Raw genomic sequence first — 25,810 nt, 5'->3', positions numbered from 1 at the left:
AACAAGTGAACTGGGGAAGGAGATCAGATTTCAAAATGCCACCAAACAAGTGGTGAGTTTCCTATTTTTTCTGCTTCTGGTATTTACTGGCCTACACTAAAGCAGCCCAAGGCCCACAAGTGATTACCACCATGTGGACAGGAAGAGCTCCAAGAGAAGTCCTCATTTTGTCTAATATAGAAAACTAGGTTGATGTTTTTTGCTTTCAGAATTTTCAAAATGTTACTCATTGTCTTTTCATTTATATTATTTATGTCAAAAACTCTCATGTCACCCTTATCTTTGTTTCCTGCATGTGGCATGTGTTTTTTTCCTCTGGTTCCTCCTACAGTTCTCTTTTTATTATTGGTTCTGAGTAATTTGATTATGTGAACCTTCTTTGTGTCTCTTGTATTAAGTGTTCATTGAGATGTTTGCATCTGTGGGTTTGTAGTTTTCATTACGTTTAGAAAGATTTCAGTCATTATTTCTTCAAATATTTTTTCCATTTACTCTCTTTTCTCCTCTCTTTTGAGAATGCTAATTACAGTATGTTAGGCTACTTTAAGTTGTTCCACAGCCTACTGATGCTCTTTTCTTTTATTTCTTTTTCATTCTTTCATGCTTTACAGTTTTTGCAGAGTGACTGTTTCTACTGCTATGCTTTCAAGTTAACTAATTTTTTCTTCTGCAATATTTAATCTGCCATTAATCACATCCACTATATTTTTCATCTCATGCATTGTAGTTTAGTCTCTAGAAGTTTGATCTAGGTCTTTTTAAAAGTCTTTAACTTTTCAAGCATACAGAAAACAGTAATAAGAAGTTTTAGTGTACTTTTCTGGTCATTCTAATGTCTTTGTTGATTCTGGGTTTGTTTTGATTTATTATTCTCATTATGGGTTGTACTTTCCTGCCTCTTTGTATAATTCATGATCTTATTGGATGCTAGACATTATGACTGTTACCTTGTTGGGTATTCTTGTATTCGTATCAATCCTCTTGTGCTTTATGATGGGATGCCGCTAAGTTCCTTGGAAGTAGTTTGATCCTTGGGGTGCTGCTTTGTGATTTGTTAGGCAGGTTCAGAGCAGTGCTAAGTCTAGGGATAATTATCCCCCACTACTGAGGCAAGATTTTTCTGAGTACTCTCCTTAATCCTCTATGAATTACGAGTTTTTCTAGTCTAGCTGGTAGGAACAGCCATTATTCCTTCCCTGTGTGAATACAGCATAGTAGTCCCTCTAGTCCTTTCAGATGGTTTGTTTCTCCAACTCCAGGTAGTTTCCTCACATATATTCTTTGTTTGTTTGTTTTTGTTTTTGTTTTGAGATGGAGTCTCACTCTGTTGCCCAGGCTGGAATGCAGTGGCGTGACCTCAGCTCACTGCAACCTCTGCCTCCCAGGTTCAAGCAATTCTCCTGCCTCAGCCTTCCAAGTAGCCAGGATTACAGGTGCCCACCACCACACCAGGCTAATTATTGTATTTTTAGTAGAGATGGGGTTTCACCATGTTGGCCAGGCTGGTCTCGAACTCCTGACCTCAGATGATCCATCTGCCTCGGCCTCCCAAAGTGCTGGGATTACAGGCATGAGTCACTGCGCCTGGCCACCTCACATATGTTCTTTGATCAATCCTCTGCTGAATACTCGAGGGAGAGGCTCTGCACAATTCTATACTCTCTGTGTGAAGCTCTCTGCTCTCTAATATTCTATTTTGAACTCTTGTCTGTCTTGGTCTCCCTGGACTCTTACCTCCTGTCTCCTCAACTTAAATTGTCCACCAGGCTCTGCCTCAGGTAACTCTCCCTACACCTTGGCCTGGCAATTCTTTCAAGACAGGTAGCTTGGGTAATGGTAGGGCTCATTTCACTCATTTCCTCCCTCTCAGGAACCACTGTTCTTCATTGCCTGATGTCCAGGGTCTTAAAAACTGGTTTTATGTATTTTGTCTTTGTCTTATTTGTTGTTATTTCTGGTAGGAGGGTAAATCTAGTCCCTGTTACTCCATCTTGGTAGAAATAAAAAGCCTAGGATTGACTTTAATTAATCTAGTTTTTGACCTTTTTTGGGAGGAGACTGAATGGTTCATATGCTGACAATAATAAAGTTAGTTTCTGCAATAGGAATCTGTCAAGTAATATATGTCAATTAGGAGCTTCACTAAGAAGTAATGCCAGGTGATATTTCTTACCTTTTTCTCTGCTTAGCTGATCCTCCAGTATTGATTTGGCTGGGTATCATAAGCTGAATTATAGTCATGCCATCATCTATGACTAATTTCTGAACCTTCTATACCCAATTTGTACTAATTTGATACAATAATTTCTAAACATCTTTTTTAAATAATGTGACTTTTATTTGCACTCACCTTGGTGAACAGCATCACTTACTACTTTTTCTTGTTCCTTTAAGAGAAACCTTGTTTGGTCAAAAATAACAGTGGCAAATTTCCAATTAGCAGTAGGGAGAGTACAGGAGGATACAAAATTTTTTAAGATAGGAGAAGCTGCTGCTTCAAGGAGGCAAAATGCTTGGCACTGGCTATCTGCAAAAATAAAAGCATTAATGGCAGTGTTTTAATAAAGATGGTATGCTCATTTTGATAAATGTTATTTCGTGGAAATCTGAATTTCTATCTGAATTATTTTCTGAGTTAAAAATAATGAGATTGTATAAAAACTTATTTTAAGATATTTATTCTAAATAAACTAATAAAAACAAACATGGAATTATATCATTTTATGGCTGTATTATTTATTTATTTATTGAGACAGAGTCTTGCTCTGTCACCAGGCTGGAGTGTAGTGGCGCCATCTCGGCTCACTGCAACCTCCGCCTCCCAGGTTCAAGCTATTCTCCTGCCTCAGCCTCCTGAGTAGCTGGGACTATAGGCAGCCACCACCACACCCAGCTAATTTTTGCATTTTTAGTAGCGACGGGGTTTCACCATATTGTCCAGGATGGTCTCTATCTCTTGACCTCATGATCCGCCCACCTCGGCCTCCCAAAGTGCTGGAATTACAGGCGTGAGCCACTGCACCCGGCCTATATTATTTATTAGAGAGGGTTTATTCCATAATTAACTTGACATGGCAAATATAAAGACCCATATAAAGAGAACTGCATTTTTTTCTTTGCCATTCTCCACTATTAGCATACAATCTTAAGCCAAACAATGAAAAATTTTTCCAGTTATCACTAGAATAACATTATTTAAAGATTTGCATAATCATCTAGAGACCAAAAGAATGAAAAGATATTTGAGAACCTGGGTCATATTTCCTTATTGATTTTAATAATGAATCTGATGTTCTTAAGCAGGCTGTTCTTTAGGAGTCAAAGAATACTCTTCTTTATAGCATAACAAAAAAATCAATATAGGAATCAATAGTAACTTATTTACATCACTCTGATAGCAGGTAAGAGAAGAGAGAGAGCATGATTAGCAGTTCATTTTCCGGACTGGGCAGAAGAGTCCAAGGAGGTACAGTTGTTCTGATTGATATAGGGAAGTAGCAGCAGTTTAAATGAAAGAAGAACTAACACTTGAGTCGCTTGGGTAAGGCAATGGGGAGAGGCAGGGGCAGTGAACAGGGCATTCTAGGTCGGGATATAACTTGAAAGTAGGAGTGGAATGAAGAAATACCTGAAACAAGTGAAGAAAGTGACATGGAAAATGAGGTATGTCCTAGCTATCTAGGAAAGGGCTTTCAAACTAAGCAAATCTGAATGCATTTTAAAAGCATATAACATACCTGACGCTTGAATTTCAATGACATGATCTGTTCCCCTTTCCTGATTTATTTCCTCCAGGGTTTTATTAACATGAACAATAGGACTTTCTTCTTGAAGTGTCAAAGAACATGCTTCTTTATCTTGAAATTCCAATAAAAAATATAAATTTTTGTTGTTCAAGAGGAACTTAATGTTGTTTTACCTTAATTTTTAAAAATATGATAACAGTTGTTAAATTTCCTCATTGAAGCATGTCACTATTAAAGTGAACAACTATTCAGATCAATGGACCTAACACTGCTAGGTAGGAAGATGAATGGCAAAAATGGAAAAAAACTTTGATATCAGATCAGCATTTTGAGCTCAGTTCTGACTCAGTTTCCTCATATGTAAAATATGGATAAATATATCTGCTTTAACTACCAAGTGCAGTTTCTGACACAGAAGGTATGTACTGTTCTACTTAATTTCTCTGTGACTCTCCACATACCCTTTCTTCTACTACTAACCCTCTCCTCTGCCCCAAACCTTCCCTATTTCCATCTTTTTCTAACCAGGCCAATTCTTTTTCTTTTCTTTTTTTTTAAGACAGGGTCTCCCTCTGTCGCCCAGGCTGGGGTGCATTGGTATGATCAGGGCTCACTGCAGCCTTGACCTCTTGGGCTCAAGCAATCCTCCCACCTCAGCCTCCCAAGTAGCTGGGAGCACAGGCATGCACCACCATCCTAGGCTAATTTATTTTTTAAATTTATTATTATTATTATTATTATTATAGAGAGAGGGTCTCCCTGTGTTGTCCAGGCTGGTCTCAAACTCCTGGGCTCAAGGGATCTGCCTACCCAAAGTGGTGGGATTACAGGCATGAGCTACCACGCCTGACCTGGGCCTAGTTTTACTGCTGTACCCTGCAGGTCTCAGGCATCTTCTATAAAAAGTCATATGTAACTGCCCACCCTACTTCCAGGCCAGTAGAGGGCTCCGCCCTTTGTTTCTTTAGCACTCTGTGAAGACTTCTTTACTGGTACTCACCACATTGAATTGAAATGATCTATCTGCATATCTGACCTGCTCTATTATGCTGTGAGCTTCTCAAGGTCAGCAACAGCATCATATTTATCTCTAATATGTAATTTAGTGCCAGGCACAAAGTATCTAATAAACGTTAGTTTTCTTTCTGTCCTAGGTATTATAGAGGATTTCTTCTTTCCTAAGTATTATGGGGGATTTACACACAAACACATAAAAATGTAGTTATTTTAACCATATAGTAGTAGTATCCATCAGTAATATGATTACAAAACAATTCCAGAAACACATTAACATCTTTAAATACATGGTTAAAAATATAATAATGGACTATATTGTAACCTAGATTAATAATGCTACTTTCAAGTAATACTTTCAATTAACCATAAATAATCAGAATAGATATGATCAAATAATATTAATTAATAAACTTTTTGAGGGGGTCTAAGAATTTATAATATTTCTTGCCCCTGAATTAACTGTAAAATAAGACAAAAAGTAAAAGATACACCAAAATATTACCTCTATTACTATTAAAGGCTAAGTTGGGGAATAGAATTTAGTTTTAGAGTCAAATGAGCTTGCTAACTAAACACCAGAATTAGACAGAGTTACCCACCCAGTCCTAGGGTATGCTGGACTAGGATAGGATACCCCGCTGGGTCCAGGGAGGGCGGGGGAAGTCAGGGGCACTGCCCAGGAAAGAGTCATGACATAGAAAAACCAAGGAGAATTCCTGTTCTTCCTGGGCAACCATTCCCACAACTTATGTCCAATTTATTATTTTGACTTTACAATTCAGATCATTCTTTCTGTCTCCTCTGGAGAGATGTATAAAAAGGCAAAGAGGCCAGGAACTTAACACTTATTGAGGAAACATCAGGAGTACAGAAGCATTCCCTCCATAACATTCATGTTCCTTTAATTGTTTAGTAAATGAATGGCTAATTTTTTTAATAAGAAAAGATAAAATAATATTTAAAGATTTCAGAATTTTGTGATCTTTCCTATTTTATTCTTTTTTACATTGTCCTCCTTTCTTGCTGCTTTCCCTCACTTTCTGTTGATAATATACCCTATCATAAGCCATTATCACCACTATGGCAACCAGAAAAAGATGTCAGTGTTAATTTTGGTGTGGATTCCTTTTTTGCACCAAATATAAATAGGATCAGAAAACATGAACAAATCTGACAATAACAAATCTTTGAAAAATTCCTATTTTTTTATCACATTTATACAATAATTATTTATATTTTGCTTATTTTTATGCAGAAGTGATGCTTCAATTATGGTCCAAATATTGGTTAGAAAAAGCTCAGTTACATACAGAATTGTCATCTGGCAAGGTAAGTTATAAGGTGGCCAAACTATTACATAAAAAGAAACTTTAAGTTGAATATGTAGAAATAGAAAAGATCACAGAATTCTGAAATCTTTAAATATTATTCTGCATTTTTACCATGAAAAATGCACTGATTGACACAGTAATATTACTTTTTTTAAAATGACAGCTCACCATAACCTCAAACTCCTGGGCTAAGGCATCTGCCCACCTCAGCCTCCTGAGTAGCTGAGATCACATGTGTGTGCCACCACACTCGGCTAATTTTAGAGATGGGGTCTCATTATGTTGCTCAGGCTGGTCTCAAACTCTTGGCCTCAAACAATCCTCCTGCCTCAGCCTTCCAAAGTTCTGGGATTAGAGGTGTGAGCCCCAATAATATTACTTTAAGCAGATTTATAAAAGGTTGTCACATCTTTTAGAAAAATAAATATAACCATCATGACATTAAGAACTGAAGATCTTTTGTCTATTAATAGTATATGAGACTGTAAGACCTAACTGTCTCTAAGTCACATAAATATTTTTGTATTCTTTAACTGTGAAATGGGGTAATACTACCTACTTTGATTGCTCAACAAAGTTTCTAAACAGATCAAATATGACAATACATGTAAAAGTGCTTTATAAAGCATAAAGATACCTGTATTTATGATAATATTATTAACCTTATGAAGAAAGAAAGAATAGGATTTATCAAACAAATTGATCATTAGAAAATATTTCTGGTGTTTCTGAGTGTAACAATATATAAATATCGAAAGTTTCCAATGTCCCTAGTCATTAGGTTGCATCAATGTGTACTGAAATTTAAGAATAAACAATAGCAGCCAATAAATAAATAAATATATTGTTGTATTTATTTCATCAGGGTAACCTACGTCAAACTTATTCTGGAATGCCTATTTTATTTTTATGGGAAGTAAAATGACATGACATATTATATTACCTTTGATGTGGCTGTAAGCAGTGAATATAAGACAGTTACAACTCACACAGAAACTGTTAGGTAATGTTAGAAAGAGTAATACACAATGAAGTAGGCAGAGAAAATTTTCTTTCAAGTACACATAAAAATATGATTTAAAATACTGAGACAGGACTGATAGCTGAAAGAGAAAAAAGAATGCCAGAATTGACCAACAAAAGTTAGGAATACTATGAATTTCTAAGGCCATGTCATAGAAAGCAAGTTTTACAAATAGTGGCTTTTGTTACAAATTCAAATGCATTTTTAGATTTTTTGAAAAATACATATCTATATCTAAATCATGCCTATATATCCATATCTATCTGTATACAAGAAGTATCAAGAATCAATGACATTTTCCTTGACTATGAAAAATAATATAATTTTATCTAGAAGAACTTTATCTCCTGGCCTTCTATAAATTATGTGCTTAGTCTTTGAGCCTACCATATCTATGGCAAAATATTATTAAATTACCTACCATGTTTTCCATCACTGTTTGTGACTTCAGTCTTTGAGGTGCAAGTCTTATATTTATTTCGCAGCATAATAAAGTCACTCAAAAGGTCCAAATCATTCTCTTGTTTTTTACCATGTTCAAAAGATGCTTTTTTAATTATTGAAGAGGAAGATGATTTAATAGATGGTCCTGTGCAGTCAAGTTCAAAGTGATCTTCATTTTCTTTCTTTTGGATTATTCTATTTACTGGTTCTTGGTCATTCTTTGGTTTTTCTTCTTTTGCTGCTCTTTTGTCAGAGAAATATTCATCAGAAAAACATAGATCTGGTACTTCTTTTGCCAGAGATGGACTCTTTTGTGGAAGTGATAAATGATCATTTGTAGATTTTTCTTCAATAAGTGCAATAGGTGAAGAATGACTTTTATGTTCTAAACATGCTGGAAACAGAAAATAAAAAAGACACAAATAACCTCCACACCTAAACGAGTGTTCTATTAGGTATTTGAATAACTTTTAGTTGTGGTTTCTTATTAGTGTAATTTGATCTTTACGAGTACTTTTGTTTACTGCTTTGAAAATCAATTTTTGGTCTGAATAAAATAAATTTTTTAAAAGGATCAAAATTTAGCACCCTTTTTCTTACTGTAGGAGCTAGTTTACCAAGCAAAGAAGAAATTCCAGTAAAGCCCTTTTGTTGATAGGCTTATGAGTCATAGCTTGGAGGTAACAGTTACTCCATGTGTCAAACACTTACCTACCAGGCAAGCCACAGTGGAAAAAAATACTTGCAATACTATAACTGACAAAGACAAAGGACTGTATCCAAAATATATAAAGAACTCTTATAACTCTATATTTAAAAAGGAACCCAATTAAAAATTTGGCAAAAGACTTGAACAATAGTTCACATAAGATATGCATATTCTACAAAATAGATGAATCTTGAAAACATGCTAAGTGAAAGAAGCATCACAAAAGGCCACATATTGTATGATTTCATTTATATAAAATGTCCAGAAAAGGCAAATCTATAGAGAGAGAACAGTGGTTCCAGAGCTGAGTAAAAGAGGGAGTGACCACTAACGGGTACAGGATTTCTTTTGGGGATGGTAAAAGTTTTCTAAAATGATTTGCGGTGATGACTGCACAACTCTGGGCTTATACTAAAAACCATGGAATGGTGTACTTTAAATGAGTCAATTGTATGGTATGTGAAATGTATCTTGATAAAGCTGTTACAGGAATACTTCAGAGATATTGTGGGTTCAGTTCTGGACCATCATAATAAAGTAAATATGTTAAAGTGAGTCACGCAAATGTTTTGATTTCCCAGTACATATAAAATTATATTTACACTATACTGCAGTGCATTGTGCACAATAGCATTATGTCTAAACAAACAAGTACATACTTTAATTTTAAAATACTTTATTGCCCAAAAATGCTAGTGATCATCTGAGCCTTTAGCAAGTCATAAACTTTTTGCTAAGGGTTGGGTGTCTTTGTTTTTTTTCTTTTTGAGACATGGTCTTCTTCTGTAGCCCAGGCTGGAATGCAGTGCCACAATCATAGCTCACTGCAGCCTCCAACTCCTGGGCCCAAGCAATCCTCCCACCAACCTCCCAAGTAGCTGAGACTACAGGTGCAGACCACCGTGCCGGGCTTTTATTTTTATTTTTAGGAGAGACAAAGTTTTGCTATGTTGCCCAGGCTGATCTTGAACTCTTGGGCTCAAGTAATCCTCCCACATTGGCCTCCCAAAGTGCTGGAATTACAGGTGTAAGCCACTGTACCCAGCTAAGGGGTCTTGTCTCAATGTTGACAGCTGCTGACTGTCAGAGTGGTGGTTGCTAAAGGTTGGTGTGGCTGTGAAAATTTCTTAAACTAAGACAACAATGAAGTTTGCCACACTGACTGACTTTCCTTTTCACAAAAGATTTCTCTGTAGCATGTGCTGTTTGACAGCATTCACCCACAGTAGAACTTTCAAAATTGGAGTCAAGGCTGGGAGCGTGGCTCACGCCTGTAATCCCAGCACTTTGAGAAGGCCGAGGCAGGCAGATCATGAGGTCAAGAGATCGAGACCATCCTGGCCAACGTGGTGAAACCCGTCTCTACCAAAAATACAAAAATTAGTTGGGTGTGGTGGTGCGTGCCTGTAGTCCTAGCTACTCAGGAGGCTGAGGCAGGAGAATCGCTTGAACCCGGGCGGCAGAGGGTGCAGTGAGCCAAGATTGTGCCACTGCACTCCAGCCTGATGACAGAGCGAGACTTGGTCTCAAAAAAAAAAAAAAAAAAAAAAAAAAAATTGGAGTCAATCCTCTCCGACCCTGCCACTACTTTATCAACTATGTTTATGGAATATTCTAAATCCTTTGTTGTCATTACAACAATGTTCACAGAATCTTCACCAGGGGTAGATTCTATCTCAAGAAACCGTTTTCTTTGCCCATCCATAAGAAATAACTCCTCATTTGTTCAAGTTTTGGCATGACATTGCAGCAATTCAACTACACCTTCAGGTTCCACTTCTAATTCTAGTTTTCTTGCTATTTCCACCACATCTGTAGTTATGTACTTGCACCACTAAAGTCTCGAACCCTTTCAAATCATCCATGAAGGTTCAAATCAACTTTTTTCAATCTTGCTAATGTTGATATTTTGGCCTCCTCCCAAGAATAAGGAATGTTCTTAATGGCATCTAGAACGGTGAATCCTTTCCCAAAAGTGTTAGACAAGATGGCTGTGTATAATTTGAGTTGAGAAACAGATTCACCTTCAGCCTAGAGCACAGATTGGCCTTGGAGTTAATTTAATTAATGAATTGTTCTTACCTGTTTCTGGGGGCAACTACTTAGCTGCCCCTATGTGATTCTAGGATGATAAATAAAGGAACAGAGAGGCTGGGCATGGTGGCTCACGTCTGCAATCCCAGCACTTTGGGAGGCCAAGGTGGGCAGATCACCTGAGATCAGGAGTTTGAGACCAACCTGGCCAACATGGTGAAACCCTGTCTCTACTAAAAATTCAAAAGTTAGCTGGGCATGGTGGTCGGCACCTGTAGTCTCAGCTACTTGGGAGGCTGAAGCAGGAGAATCGCTTGAACCGAGAGACGGAGGTTGCAGTGAGCCGAGATCAAGTCACTGCACTCCAGCCTGGGTGACAAAGTGAGATTTTGAGACAAATCTCAAAAATAAATAAATAAATACACAAACCGTGACAGTATTGGGGGGCAGCATCATGATATGGGAGCAAAGCAGTCCTATGAACTGCTGTCTTCTCCAAGCCAAGCATGGTGGCACGTGGCTGTAGTCCCAGTTACTTGAGAGGCTGAGACAGGAGACTTGCATGAACCCAGGAGGTGGAGGTTGTAGTGAGCTGAGATCACGCCAGCCTGGGCAACAGAGCAAGACTCTGTCTCAAAAAAAAAAAAAAGTTGTTAACTAATTAAAACACCATATGAGTCAATAATATGTGGGCCGAATAGGATCTGAGTGCCACTTTTCAGATATTCTCTAGTGGTAATCTGGTATGTTTAGCAGGTGAATAGAAACTGTTTATTATTTCAGTTTTCTCATTATTTTCCTTTATTATTCTCTCTTTAAGCACCCCTACCCTGACCACTTGGCATGGGTTCCAGATATAGTTATTGCTACTTAAACTTCAGAATTATACTGCTATACATTTAATTATACTGTTAAACATTCATTTTTTACAAATTGAAGTTTTGTGGTAATCTTGCATCAAGGAAGTGTATTGCTGTCATTTTCCAACAGCATTTCCAACTTCAGAATTATCATAATTTATTGGATATCAAGAATATCAAATATGAATGATATGTTTTATTTTAATCTCAAATTAGTTACAAATCACAATAAAGACTTTACATAGTTTTATAGATTTAATACATTATATGGATATTTGAAGACCTCATAAAATCTTCTGCCTTGTCTTTGTCTACTAACCTGACCTAATCTTATTTAACATTCTTATTCCACCATGGATACCATCTAGGCCTGAGATGGACTGGTGTGTATTTGCTTGATAGTCTATCTGTTCTCTTTCCTAGCCATCCAAACATCTTTGTCTTCTGTCTTTCTAAAAAATTTATTTTACATTGCTTATTGTTCTTTTTATAACAAATATTCAAGAAACAAGAAAACAGATTTTCTTAGGTTACCTTTGAACCTGGAATTTGTGTTACTACTATGGTTATATTACTAGTGAGCCACAGGAGTACACTATAGAAGTGAGTGGAAACAGAGATGGAGATATTATGACAGTTAATTGTCTATCATATATTTATCCCAAGGATCACTTATATATCTGTTATATATTTTGGTATTTGCTATTTGTAGTTTTTTAGTGATTAAAAAATAATTTGTACTTTTTACTTTAGATTTAGGAGTACCTGGGCAGGTTTGTTACCTGGGTATATTGCATGATGCTGAGGTTTGGGCTATGACTGATCCCATCACCCAGGTACTGAGCATAGTACTCAACAGTTAGTTTTTCAACCTTTTCCCCCACTTCCCCCCTCTAATAGCCCCCAGTTTCTATTGTTGCCATCTTTATGTCTATGAATACCCAATGTTTAGCTCCCACTAGAACATGCAGTATTTGGTTTTCCATTCCTGAGTTAATTCACTTAAGATCATGGCCTCCAGCTGCATCCATGTCACTGCAAAGGACATTATTTCATTATTTTTTATGGTTGTGTACTATTCCATGGTGTGTATGTACCACATTTTCTTTTTTTTTATATATATATACTTTAAGTTCTGGGATACATGTGCAGAACGTGCACTGTAACATACATGTTATGGTGGTTTGCTGCACCCATCAACCCTTCATCTACATTAGGCATTTCTCCTAATGCTATCCCTCCCCTAGCCCCCACCCCCCAACAGGCCCCAGTGTGTGATGTTCCCCTCCCTGTGTCCATGTGTTCTCCTTGTTCAACTCTCACTTATGAGTGAGAATATGTGATGTTTGGTTTTCTGTTCCTGTGTTAGTTTGCTGAGAATGATGGTTTCCAGCTTCATCCATGTCTCTGCAAAGGACATAAAACTCATCCTTTTTTATGGCTGCATAGTATTCCATGGTGTATATGTACCACATTTTCTTTATCTAGTCTATCATTGATGGGCATTTGGATTGGTTCCAAGTCTTTGCTATTGTGAATAGTGCCACAATAAACATATGTGTGCATGTGTCTTTATAGTAGAACTATTTATAATCCTTTGGGTATATACCCAGTAATGGGATTGCTGGGTCAAATGGTATTTCTGGTTCTAGATCCTTGAGGAATCGCTACACTGTCTTCCACAATGGTTGAACTAATTTACACTCCCACCAACAACGTAAAAGCGTTCCTATTTCTCCACATCCTCTGCAGCATCTGTTGTTTCCTGACACTTTAATGATCACCATTCTAACTGGTGTGAGATGGTATCTCATTGGTACCACATTTTCTTTATCCAATCCAGTGTTAATGGACACCTAGGTTGATTTCATGTCTTTGCTATTGTCAATAGTGCTGTGATGAACGTATTTGTGCATGTATGAGATAAAAGACCTCTACAAGGAGAACTACAAAACACTGCTGAAATAAATAATAGATGACACAAATAAAAGGAAAAACATTACATCCTCATGGATTGGAAGACTCAATATAGTTAAAATGACCATACTGCCCAAAGCAATGTACAGATTCAACACTATTCCTATCAAACTATCAACATCATTTTCCACAGACCTAGGAAAAACTATTCTAAAGCTCATACAAAACCAAAAAAGAACCTCAGTAGCCAAAGCAATCCTAAGCAAAAAGAATAAAGCCAGAGGCATCACATTACCTGATTCCAACTATACTATAGGGCTAGGGTAACCAAAATGCCAAGGTACTGGTACAAAAACAGATACAAAGACTAATGGGACAGAAGAGAGAACCTAGAAATAAAGTCCCCACCTACAGCCATCAGCTCTTCAACAAAGCCAACAAAAATAAGCAAGGGGAAAAGAACTCCCTATTCAATAAATGGTGCTGGGATAGCTGGCTAGCCATATACAGGAGAATAAAACTGGATCCCTACCTTTCACCATATATAAAAATTAACTCAAGATGGATTAAATATTTACATGTGAGACCTTAAACTGTAAGAATCATAGAGGAAAACCTAGGAAACACCATTCTGGACATCAGCCTTGGGAAAGAATTTATGACTAAGTCCTCAAAAGCAATCACAACAAAAACAAAATTTGCTGAGTGGGACCTGATTAAACTAAAGAGCTTCTGCACAGCAAAAGAAACTATCAACAGAGTAAACAGTCTACAGAATGGGAGAAAATAATCACAAACTATGCATCCAACTAAGATCTAATATCCAGAATCTACAAGAAATTTAAACAACTGAACAAGCAAAAAACAACTTCATTAAAAAATGGGCAAAAGACATGAACAGACACTTTTCTAAAGAAGACTTACAAGTGGCCAACAAACACATGAAAAAAGTGCTCAACATCACCAATCATCAGAGAAATGCAAATCGAAGCTACAAGGAGGTACCATTTCATACTATTCAGAATGGCTACTTATTAAAAAGTCAAAAAACAATGAGGCTGGTAAGGCTGTGGAGAAAAGAGAACACTTATACACTCTTGGTGGGGGATGTAAATTAGTTCAGCCACTGTGGAAACAGTTTGGAGATTTATCAAAGAACTTAAAACAGAACTATGTTCGACCCAGCAATCCCATTACTGGGTATATGTTTTAAAAAAAAAATTGTTCTGTCGTCTGTCTTTGAAACACTCCTTGCTGATAACAATTCTTATTCAGATTGTTTATCTCCTTAGACCAATCTCCCAACATAGATAGTAATTTCTAAAATTTATTTCTAAATATGTTCATTATTCTATAATAAACTATAAACTTTCTCAAATCTGACTGGGCATGGTGGCTAATGCCTGTAATCCCAGCATTTTGGGAGGCTGAGGTGGGCAGATCACTTGAGGTCAGGAGTTCAAGACCAGCCTGGCCAACATGGTGAAACCCCATCTCTACTAAAAATACAAAAATTAGTCTGGCGTGGTGGTAGGCACCTGTAATCCCAGCTACCTGGGAGGCTGAGGCAGGAGAATCACTTGAACCTGGGAGGTGGAGGTTGCAGTGAGTTGAGATCATCCCACTGTGCTCCAGCCTGGGCAACAGAGACTGTGTCTCAGGGAAAAGTAAAACAAAAAAAACAAAAAACACACACACCCCAAAAAAATATATAATTCATGCTAAATATGTTCGATTTACTATTAATATAACGCCATATATAGCAACCCAAATAGCTCAAGACATAGACACTTAAAAGACATTTTTGTCTTCTTAAATTGTATGGTAAAAAATGAATTAGTAAACTTTTAAGTAACAAAGATCCTCTGTTGTCAATGAGTGATATTATTGAATGCTAATGTTCAGCTTTAGGTCAAAAAACAGTTACTGCAAAATGCTGGTTTGCATCTAGGCTGATGTGAACAGAAACTGCTAGCAATTTAATCATTTATAGAAGGAAACAAAGTCACTTTAAATTAAAATGGCTAGAAATTTAAAAACTGAGACTACAGAATTTCAGGACATAACAAGATTTTAGGGTTAGCTAGTCAAACTTCATCATTTTTTCAAGGAAATGGGATCTAGAGAAATCCAAAGTCATAAAACCTGGCAGAGCCAGGGCCTATATGGAATGTTAGAACCCAGTGATTTTCCCAGTTACCTAGAGGAAATCTAGAATCTAACATTTTCACATTCTGAAAATGTTTACATGACTAATATTTACTATTATGTACTTACATTCTAATTGAAGCACTTTTGTAGGCAAAAATACCTCAATTTCAGTGTCATTAGAAGACAAATTATTATGACATAAATATGTATTCAGATGTTCCAACGTTTCCATCATTTTCAGATTTAGTCCTGCTTGTTTCCACCACTCTGCCTTTTCCAGATTAATCACAAGGCTTTCTTCTTTAACAGAAAGTATCTTTTTCAAATCTGTAACTGAATATTGGCTGTGGGGCTCTTGAATTCTTGGCGCTTACAAAAATAAAAATAAAAAACAAACAGTTAGAAACAGGCTACAAAGCAAAAGAAACAAAACACAATAAACAGAACCACATTGGAATTTCTTTATGAAATGCATTTTCATGCATTAGAAAAAAAGTGAAACCTGAAGTTATAGCTGGTATTTTTGTTCTCAAGATGCTAATATTTGTAAAAGTTCAAGCTATTATAGCAGTAGAAGTCACATAAAGGATTTATTTCACTCTTTGAAAATATCAAGAAGTTAAAATTATTCTAATATTTAGTAGGACAAGGAACTCTTATTTTGTTTGACCATTTTCAATTACTAAATTAATATGTTTGATTAACATTTTGAAGTAATATAAGCTTTGTTAAATTAGAAATTCTAACTTATTATAATAAGCCTAAACAAGAAGATATATTTGTTCAGATTTTATGATGACTATATCATCTTAGATATTGTGGTACAAAGCTTACTGCCTCATTACTTTCTAGCCTAAACAGGGAGAAATCATAACATATAGAGGAACTGAAGTAGCACAACTACCTAATATTATTATCTGCATTATAAACATCAACCTGAAATTAGGATTATAAATTTTGAAACTCTAATTTTGGAATGGTGCTTTTATAATGACAGTAATATTAAGAAGAAATTAAAACTTAAAAATACTAATATTAATAATAGCAATTACGAGTTACTAAAAAACATCTGGCACTGTGCTAAGTGCTTTCTTTACATGCATTATTCTTAACAAATCCCTAAATAATTCTGTAAGATAGGTATAATTTTTACTAGTTTTATTAAAGTATAACTGACATGCAATAAACTACACATATTTAGAGTGAAAAGTCTGATAAGTTTTGATGTATTTATACATTCATGAATCCATTACCACAATCAAGGTAATGAACATATCCATTCCCTCCAAAGTTTTGTATCCCTCCTGCATCTTTATATCTCCCTTCTAATCTTCCTCATCCCCCAACCCCTGCACCACTGTTCTGCTTCCTGCCACTATAGATTAAACTACATTTTCTAGAATTTTTTATAAATGGAATTATACCATATGAATTTTTTGCGGTTTCTTTCATTCTGCATAATTATTTTGAGATCATCTATGTTGTGTATATCAACAGTCCATTCCTTTTCTTCAGATAGAAATAATTGTAGATTCACATGCAGTTGTAAGAAATAATACAAGATGTCTTGTTCCCCCCTTTTTTGGCTTTAAAAGTATATTATACTATGTAATTGATAATTTCAATATATGATCTGATTTTGATGTCTAATGTTACTGCTATATCTCACTGATGATGCCAATACATTTTGTGATTTTTGTCTATTAGCATGTGTTTCTCTCAAATTTGTTGAAGGTCTTTGAAGCATGAGTTGAAGTACATTCCTCCAGAAAAAAATGTATTTTCCTCTAGAAAGGATTTACTTTTGTTTTTCTATGTGTTTGGGAGGCACTGTCAACCTGGGACCACTTTAAATTAAATCACCACTATTTTTCAAATTATGTAGGTGGTTGGAATTCTGACTGTAGCCAGGCATGATGGCTACCTTCTGGTTAGAAGTACTTAAGAGAAATGTTTTTTCTTTTCCTCTCTTCCAGCTGCAAGGTAGAAATATGCAAATGTATTCAGAATTCCATTTGATATGGTGGTTTATTTTTGTATGCTCTTATTTTGATGGTAGTTTGTTGAACTGCCAGTTTTATGTAGGGGTCCCCTATCAGACCCTCCACATAGGATATTTCTTGACTCTACACTACATGTAGACCTCAAAACAAAAGTTCAAAGTCTCCAAGGTTTAATAAAAAGCTTGGAGTGAAAGCCAGCTTTGGTGCTTACTTGCTTCCCAGGATTCCTGTTTTCACTTTGTTTTTGGCCTCCAAATGCAACTCAGTGATTCATTTAAACATTTTTTAAAAGAATACCTTATCCAAAGTTCCATTTCCATAATGGAATAGTTGAGACACAGACAAGAGTTTAACTTTACTCAGATAAATTTTGAATATACATGTGAAATGTATATTTACTTCTAAATTATTTTGTTAAACTATAAACAAGTTTTGCTAAAATGTTATTTATTTATTTTTGAGATGGAGTCTCGCCATGTTGCCCAGGCTGGAGTGCAGTGGCAATCTCAGCTCCTGCAACTTCCACCTCCCTGGTTCAAGGGATTCTCCTGCCTCAGCCTCCAGAGTAGCTGGGACTACAGGTGTGCACCACCATGCTCAGCTAATTTTTGTATTTTTAGTAGAGAGGGGTTTCAACATGTTGACCAGGCTGGTCTCGAACTCCTGGCCTCAAGTGATCTGCCCGCATCGGCCTCCCAAAGTGCTGGGATTACAGGCATGAGCCACGGTGTCCGGCCGTTTTTTTGTTTTGTTTGTTCGTTTGTTTGAGACAGAGACTCCCTCTGTCACCCAGGCTGGAGTGCAATGGCGCCATCTCGGCTCACTGCAACCTCCCCCTCCCAGGTTCAAGTGATTCTTGGGCCTCAGTCTCCCGAGTAGCTGGGACTAAAGGTGCGCCCTGACACTCCCGGCTAATTTCCGGCTGTTGTTAAAATGTTTTTAAATGTCCTTTTTGGAGAGCTTGGGCAACTAAAACTTTTAACATTAGATGTGATTTTTTTTTTTTTTTTTTTTTTTAACAAACAATTCAATTTGGAAATACAAATTACGTGTATGGGACTGTTTTATGTACTACTTGTATTTCATTTCTTTTCTTTTCCTTCTCCCATGTATAGGAATTACCCAGGAAATCAGCAAGATCCAGATCTTGTCATATACTTCTGCACCTAGCATAATGAACCTTATGGAAGATATCTTGATATTTTAGTTTTAGGCTAAGTTATATATTCTGTTAAGAAATGGTCAAAGAAAATGGATATCCTACATTTCTACTGGTTGTACCTTTTTACAAATACTTTCTATTTTTCACTTAAAAGCAATTAATCTTTACCTGTAAGCAAAAATGGGTTCAAAGGGCTTCTACATCTTTCTAATTGCCACATCATGTAGTATTTATTAGCTGATTCTTCAGCAGTAAGCAAATGACTGGAAAAAAAAAAAGTTAAAGCTTAATACATTAATAATATTGAGTCTTTTGTATAATAAATTTTATTTTATTTTTTTGAGACAGAGTCTCACTCTGTCGCCCAGGCTGGAGTACAGTGGCACTATCTCAGCTCACTGCAACCTTCTCCCCAGGTTCAAGCGATTCTCCTGTCTCAGCCTCCTGAGCAGCTGGGATTAAAGGTGTCTGCCACCACGCCCGACTAATTTTTGTATTTTTAGTAGAGGTGGGGTTCCACCATGTTGGCCAGGCTGGTTGCCAGCTCCTGACCTCAAGTGATCCACCCACCTTGGCCTCCCAAAGTGCTGGGATTACAGGTGTGAGCCACCGCACCCGGCCCAAAATTTTATTTTTAAAAAGTATTTTTAAAGTACTTTTACACTCAAAATCAAGTGAAAAATTAACTTTATAAATGTGTAAACTGCAGTAGAGTTCTACAGACCAAATATCAAATACAGTACTCACTTCCTCCATCCCTGGGAAAATTTGGTAATTTGTAAACTAAAGTGTTCCTACTGGACTATAAATTACTTCCACCTCTACCTCCCTCAATGGAACCTGGAGCCAGAGAGGGCTGACTTGGGAGAGTTTAGCACTTCCCTCCATAAACTATGCTAGCATCAACCTTATACGCCACCAAAAATAAAAATACAATCTAAGTAAAATTACCATGCTTACCAAGCAAATAGCAACCTCAACAAAAATTTTTATAAAATTGCTGTCCCCAAGTCTAATCCATAAAGAAATTCTGGAGCCTCTACTGGTTGAGGATCAGAACTATAAAACAGTCCTTCTCTGGAGATGGCAGAGTCCTAAAGTTTGGTTTAAGACGTTCAATCTTGGTGGGTTTGTGAGTGAGTGATGTGTGTCTGGGTATGTGTGTTTAGTGGTACTGTGGGGAGAAGGGAGAAAATATGCATGACAATCAGTGTAAATTACAATTTCACAATCAGTGAAAATCGGTAACTATGAAACTACTAGCTTTGGTAGGGGAAAGACTATTAATTCATAAATCCCTTAATTTGTGTCCCAAGCTTCCTGTTACCGTGACTGAGAATTGATTATATTCTGTTTCTCTGTTCATGTGGAACATATATGAGCATGCTAATTATAAGTATTTTGGGCCGGGTGTGGAACATACATGAGCATGCCAGTTAAATTGACAATCTAGGGCAGTGGAAAGCTAGGTTTTATGTCTAAGGCATCCAGGTTACCCACATAATCCAAAAATCTGGTCATGCAGTAGCAAATTTGAGAATCTAGAGAATTCCTGAATCTTACCAAGGTTTCTTTGACAACACCTCAGATTGTAAGCAACTATTTTAAAGTGAAAGGAAGGGGTTATATCTAGCAAGCCATGTCCAATATAGACACACATTTCACTCTTAATGGAGATTTCTGAAGGCATGTCTGAATCTGATACATTGTTCATAAAAATATATTCACAAGTCAGCAGTTAGTAGGTTAATAAAATCTTATGCCATACAGACTTTTCTTTTTCATCCCATAAAATCTAGCATAGAATCTTATATGTCATAAGCACTAAAAATATTGTTAACTGGGTATTATTTTCAGCCAAAATGTTGTGCTTTGAAATAAAAATAATTGGGACCATAAAAATAAGTTACAGCTACAATAACATTCTTTATTATTTTTCCTTCTTTTTAAAAAAAATTTTAACACCTTTTCTCCTTGTTTTTAGTTTTACAGTTGAGATATACAGTCGTTCCCCCTTGTCCATGAGTTCACTATACTCAGTTTCATTTATCTATGGTCAACCGCAGTCCAAAATATTAAATAGAATATTCCATAAACAATTCATAAGTTTTAAATTGCACTGTTGTGAGCAGTGCGATGAAATTTCATGCCATCCTACACCATCTCACCCAGGATGTGAATCATCCCTATGCCCAGCATATCCACACTATCTATACTCACTACCTGCCCATTTAGTCACTTAGCAGCATTCTCAGTTATCAGATCGGCTATCACAGAATCACAGTGCTTGTGTTCAAGTAACCCTTACTGTATTTAATAATGACTCCAAAGCACAAGAGTAATGAGGATGGTATTTGTTATGGTTGTTCTATTTTACTATTTTACTGTAGTTATTGCTGTTAATGTCTTACTATGGCTAATTTATAAATTAAACTTTATCATAGGTATCAATATATGAGAAAAAAACAGTATATATAGGATTCAATAACATTCGCAGTTTCAGGCATCCATTTAGGGTCTTGGAACTTATTCTCCCTGGATAAAGGGGGACTACTGTAAACTCATTTTTAAAATATGGATTTTTAAGCATTTACAGTCACCAAACAAATGGAAGTGATTTATCTCTTGCTGGTAAATGTAGTTGTGGGGGGACAACTTATTTCGGTTGTTTCATAGGCTCTAAAACCATTAGCTAATTTGAAAGCCTTTTTTTTTCTAACTTTGCCAAATCATAAGTCATTAGTTAAAATTTGTTTCATAAATTCTTTGAGTTATAATAATAACTCAAAGATATTTGAGTTACAACAATAGACATATAACTTACGATTAAAAAGAGCTTATTATGGTTTAAACACTTTTAAAATCAAACTGAAATTAAAGATCATAACATTTCTGCTAGTTTCTGTTTCTAAATATGCCAATCTGCCATAACAGATGGATTAGGGTATATGGAGTAAATAAAAGAGTAAAAGGGCACTAATAAAGACAGTGTATGTCCTGCAAATAAATATCTTGCACCTGGCCGGGCGCAGTGGCTCAAGCCTGTAATCCCGACACTTTGGGAGGCCGAGACGGGCGGATCACGAGGTCAGATGATCGAGACCATCCTGGCTAACACGGTGAAACCCTGTCTCTACTAAAAAATACAAAAAATTAGCCGGGCGAGGTGGAGCACGCCTGTAGTCCCAGCTACTCGGGAGGCTCAGCCAGGAGAATGGCGTAAACCCAGGAGGCGGAGCTTACAGTGAGCTGAGATCCGGCCACTGCACTCCAGCCTGGGCAACAGAGCGAGACTCTGTCTCAAAAAAAAAAAAAAAATTTTTGCACCTTAGCAACAGAACTAAAAGTATTTAAACAAAGTATATGTAGTTTCCATACTTGTCCTATGCTCTTTTTAGAATTCATATCTGATATGGACAATTCTTAGTTCATGATAGAACTCTGTATAGCACAAATTTACTCTAGAAGTGTAAATAATTCTCAGCCAGAAGATAAAGATATATTTAGGGCCCTTAGTCTTATACTTTGACACATTCCTGAGACCATTAATAGAAGCCTAAGCAGCCAGTGATGAATTATAGAGCCTTGACTCCAGTTAGTCCCAGTAATCCAAATAGCACTCTCCTCTGGCAGATCAGCTAATTATAATAAGAACTCAAACCGAATACACAGCTCCCACAGTTTCCAGTCCTGGAATAATTCATTAGAGACTTGTAGACTTTACTGTCATTTTCCTGAAAATATGTTATTTTAGGACACATTAAGTTCTAGGTTTATAGTAGACTAATTGTACTGGTTATGTTCCCAATTTTGTAACTGGCATAAGATAGCAATGAAAGTTATCTCAGACTCTGTCAAAGGGCAAGGATACTGGGCTATTAAGCTCTGCAATATTGGCTCAAACTAGAATATAACGACCTAGCCCTGCAATATCAATTTTACAATTTCAGACTATTCTGTGCAATAACGATGGGGTACTGAACAAGTTTATGAATCAAGCCTTGGTTCTGTATGTCTGGTTCACCCAATACTGAGACCATATTGACAAGAGGTGAACAAGGTAAGTGGATGTCCTCTGTTAGAGATAGGACATGACCCCTGGTACTCTTAGTGAGAATAAACTGATAGCCAAATCTATTGATCAATGATCGTCCACACTGCTCTGTGATCTTTGGCTATTTCTGGCCACAGACCTATGACAAATCTCTTAGTAGACCTCTTAACAACCTTATGAGGTAGATATTATTATTATCCCAGTATTGTAGATTAAAAAACCCGAGGCCCAGAACAGTTAAGGTTGCAGTTGGAAAGTGATAGAGCCAGGCAATCTGGCTCTAGTTCAGAGCTTCTAACCACTTATTATGGGCTGAATTGTGGCCCCACAAGATTCTTATGTTGAAGTCCTAATCCTCAGTACCTCAGAATGTGACTGTATTTGGAGACAAGGTCTTTAAATAGGTAATTAAGTTAAACAGGGCCATTAATACAACATGACTCGTGTCCTTATAAGAACAGGAGACTGGGGTATAGACAATGATGGAGGAAAGAATATATGAAGGCACGGGGACATCTATAAGCCAAGGAAGGAGGTCTTAGAATGAAACCAGCCCGGCTGACACTTTGTTCTTACACTTCTTGCCTCCAGAACTGTGAGGAAATAAATTTCTGTTGTTTAAGCCACCTAATCTGTGGTATTTGTTAGGGCAGCCCTAACAAACTAATACACCACTACACTGCCTTTCATGGCAGTGACTGCCAGTAGGGACTGCCATTAGCAAGTGTCCAGTGGCAATGTCCTAAGCATACTATTCCAATGCCAGGATCTTAAAAAATTTTTAAGTTATTTATTTTTAATAATATATTCACATTAAAAATACTGAAATGTGTAAAAGCCATACTGTGAAAACTCTCCTACCCACATTGCTAGGTTACCTAGTTCTTTTCTGGATACAACCAGTATTACTTGTTTCTTGTGTGCCCTTCTAAAGATACTCTTTGCATATAAAACCAAACATATACATATATTTATATATTCCTTTTAGTTACTTATTATAGACACTGTACTAGCTCTTAAATTTTTTCATAGAGGTATCTTGGGAATTGCTTTTATATGGAGAGATTTAAATAAAGACTGCTTGTTCTGAATTGCAACTTGGGTTCTAGATATAATCTTTACTTACATTTTACAAACTGGAGATAATGGAAATGTCTGAAGTTCTGTGCATAATGAATTCACTGAAGTATGTTGGCATGTTAGGAATAGAGGAGTTAGTGGCATTTCTAACTCTCCTGGAATATATGAAAATTAAAGTTATGTAAACATTGAATAATATTAAGTAGGCTAGGTGTGGTGGCTCACACCTATAATTCTAACACTTTGGGAGGCTGAGGTGGGAGGATCACTTGAGTCCAGGAGTTTAAGACCTGGGCAACATGGCAAGATCAGTCTCTACAAAAAGTACAAAATTAGCCAGGAGTGGTGGCACATGCTTGTAGTCCTAGCTACCTGGGAAGCTGAGCTGGAAGGATTGCTTGAGCCCAGGAATTTGAGATTTCAATGAGCTGTGATTGTGTCACTGTACTGCAGCCTGGGCAACAGAGCAAGACTTTATCTCTAAAAAAATAAATAGATAAAAATTAAGTATAATATAGAACTTTTTGTAAGCAATTATTATGTTTGGTCATTCTGTTAAAACAAAAATATTTCGACAAAAAGAAATTTGAGTCAAGATATATATAAAATGTCTTAAATGTCCATCTGTATAAGGAATTGCATATATATCACATTGTGTCTCAACTACAACAGTGGTGATTTTTTAAAAATACATTGATAGCTAAACTTTATTGAGTTTACTGTGTTTAACATAAATTCCAAGAGCTTTATATGTATTAAGACTTTTGATTCTAACAGCTTGTGTTGTCAGTACTTAGGTGATAGAATTATTTTTATTTCCAAAGAAAGAAAAAATTATTAGTTTTATTTCCATACTAATTACTAGTGATGTTAAACAAACTGTATTATAAAGAATAATTATTCACCTTAATGACTCTGGACTCTAGATGGCCTAGCACAGAATTATACATTTATGGGGTATACTTGAAAAAGTGATTCTCATGTATTGCTAACTACTAAGTGTGGTTTTATTACTTTCATAAGTAAAGCAGTAAACTTTCAAATAGATAATTCAGATGATCCAATTATAAATGTAATTCAGTAACAGTGCCATCAATATAGTTAAGAAGTAACACAATTTAGCATTGTACTGGAACAAAAGATGATTCTAAGATTCCAAATTTGGTAGAATAATAATATTAACGGTAATGATGACATAGAGAATGATATGATTGCTTTGGGAGATTAAAAATTCAAATTTTTAAAAAATGTGACAGTGGTCAGCAAGATTGCTAATATTGAGATAAAATATGAAATTTCATTTACTGAGCTATAATATTTTAAGGTTTCTATTTTTAATATTAATGCTATTTCCTCCATTCCTCTTCTACAGTCTTTGTAACTGCCATCTATATATTATTCAGTTTTTTTGTTTGTGTTGAGACAGAGTCTAGCTGTTGCCCAGGCTAGAGTGCAGTGGTACAATCTCGGCTCACTACAACCTCCACCTTGCCAGTTCAAGCCATTCTCGTGCCTCAGCCTCCTGAGTATCTGGGATTACAGGCGTGTGTCACCATGCCTGTCTGGCTAATTTTTGTAGTTTTAGTAGAGATGGTGTTTTGCCATATTGGTCAGGCTGGTCTTGAACTCTTGACCTCAAGTGATCCACCCACCTCAGTCTCCCAAAGTGCTGGGATTACAGGCGTGAACCACCACACCAGGCCTATTATTCAGTTTTGATGCCAGTAGAATTCTGAGTTAATAATAGCAATAAATATAAAGGGGCAAATAAGAAAAAAATGACATAGGATTATAACAATCAAATTTTAAACATGGAAACTGACTCACAGTACACTGTATATGTGAATGTACTGTACTTTACATCATAAATCATAAATAGGTAATCATAATATCATAAATAGGTAATCCCCGATAAGCTCAATGATTTATCAAAATTTCTACCTGGTTTACTGCACTCTTCTGGTTCACTCTGGTTTTGAATGGTCAAAATCTCTGTGGAGCTGAATTTTATGTCCCCGATATCCTCAATTCCATGCTTGTTAGTAAGATCTGAAAAGGAAAAAACTCTACTATTAGCAAATGTACCATTACATTAATTTTCTGTAACCTTGTTCAGTAGCATTTTCCTTTTAAAGTATCTTTATTATTTTATTGCATGTCAATTTTTCCTTTTAGAGAGAAGTAGAGATTTATACTTCTGAAAAAAATGTTAACTTAGGTAAATAACTATTCCTCCATGCACACTCCTTGTTACCCTTCAACTGTCAATCAAAATTAC

At 36.3% G+C, this 25,810-nt stretch overlaps 1 protein-coding gene across 2 annotated transcripts in view; it reads right to left on the bottom strand.

Moving 5' to 3' along the window:
- The window catches only part of SHOC1 (shortage in chiasmata 1), a 108,333-nt gene that overhangs the window by 34,137 nt on the left and 48,386 nt on the right, over window positions 1–25,810 (bottom strand). For both annotated transcript variants that reach the window (XM_015436862.3, XM_005581073.4), the window contains 7 exons: window positions 25,474–25,581; window positions 23,579–23,687; window positions 18,567–18,661; window positions 15,360–15,602; window positions 7,540–7,956; window positions 3,738–3,857; window positions 2,351–2,527 (listed from right to left, as the gene is read on the bottom strand). In XM_015436862.3, coding sequence (XP_015292348.3) covers window positions 2,351–2,527; window positions 3,738–3,857; window positions 7,540–7,956; window positions 15,360–15,602; window positions 18,567–18,661; window positions 23,579–23,687; window positions 25,474–25,581 — 1,269 coding nt within the window. The remainder of the gene's footprint in view (window positions 1–2,350; window positions 2,528–3,737; window positions 3,858–7,539; window positions 7,957–15,359; window positions 15,603–18,566; window positions 18,662–23,578; window positions 23,688–25,473; window positions 25,582–25,810) is intronic.

The sequence above is a fragment of the Macaca fascicularis genome, chromosome 15, assembly GCF_037993035.2.
Source record: "Macaca fascicularis isolate 582-1 chromosome 15, T2T-MFA8v1.1".
Taxonomy (NCBI): domain Eukaryota; kingdom Metazoa; phylum Chordata; class Mammalia; order Primates; family Cercopithecidae; genus Macaca; species Macaca fascicularis.
This window is presented reverse-complemented; position numbering and strand designations above follow the sequence as displayed.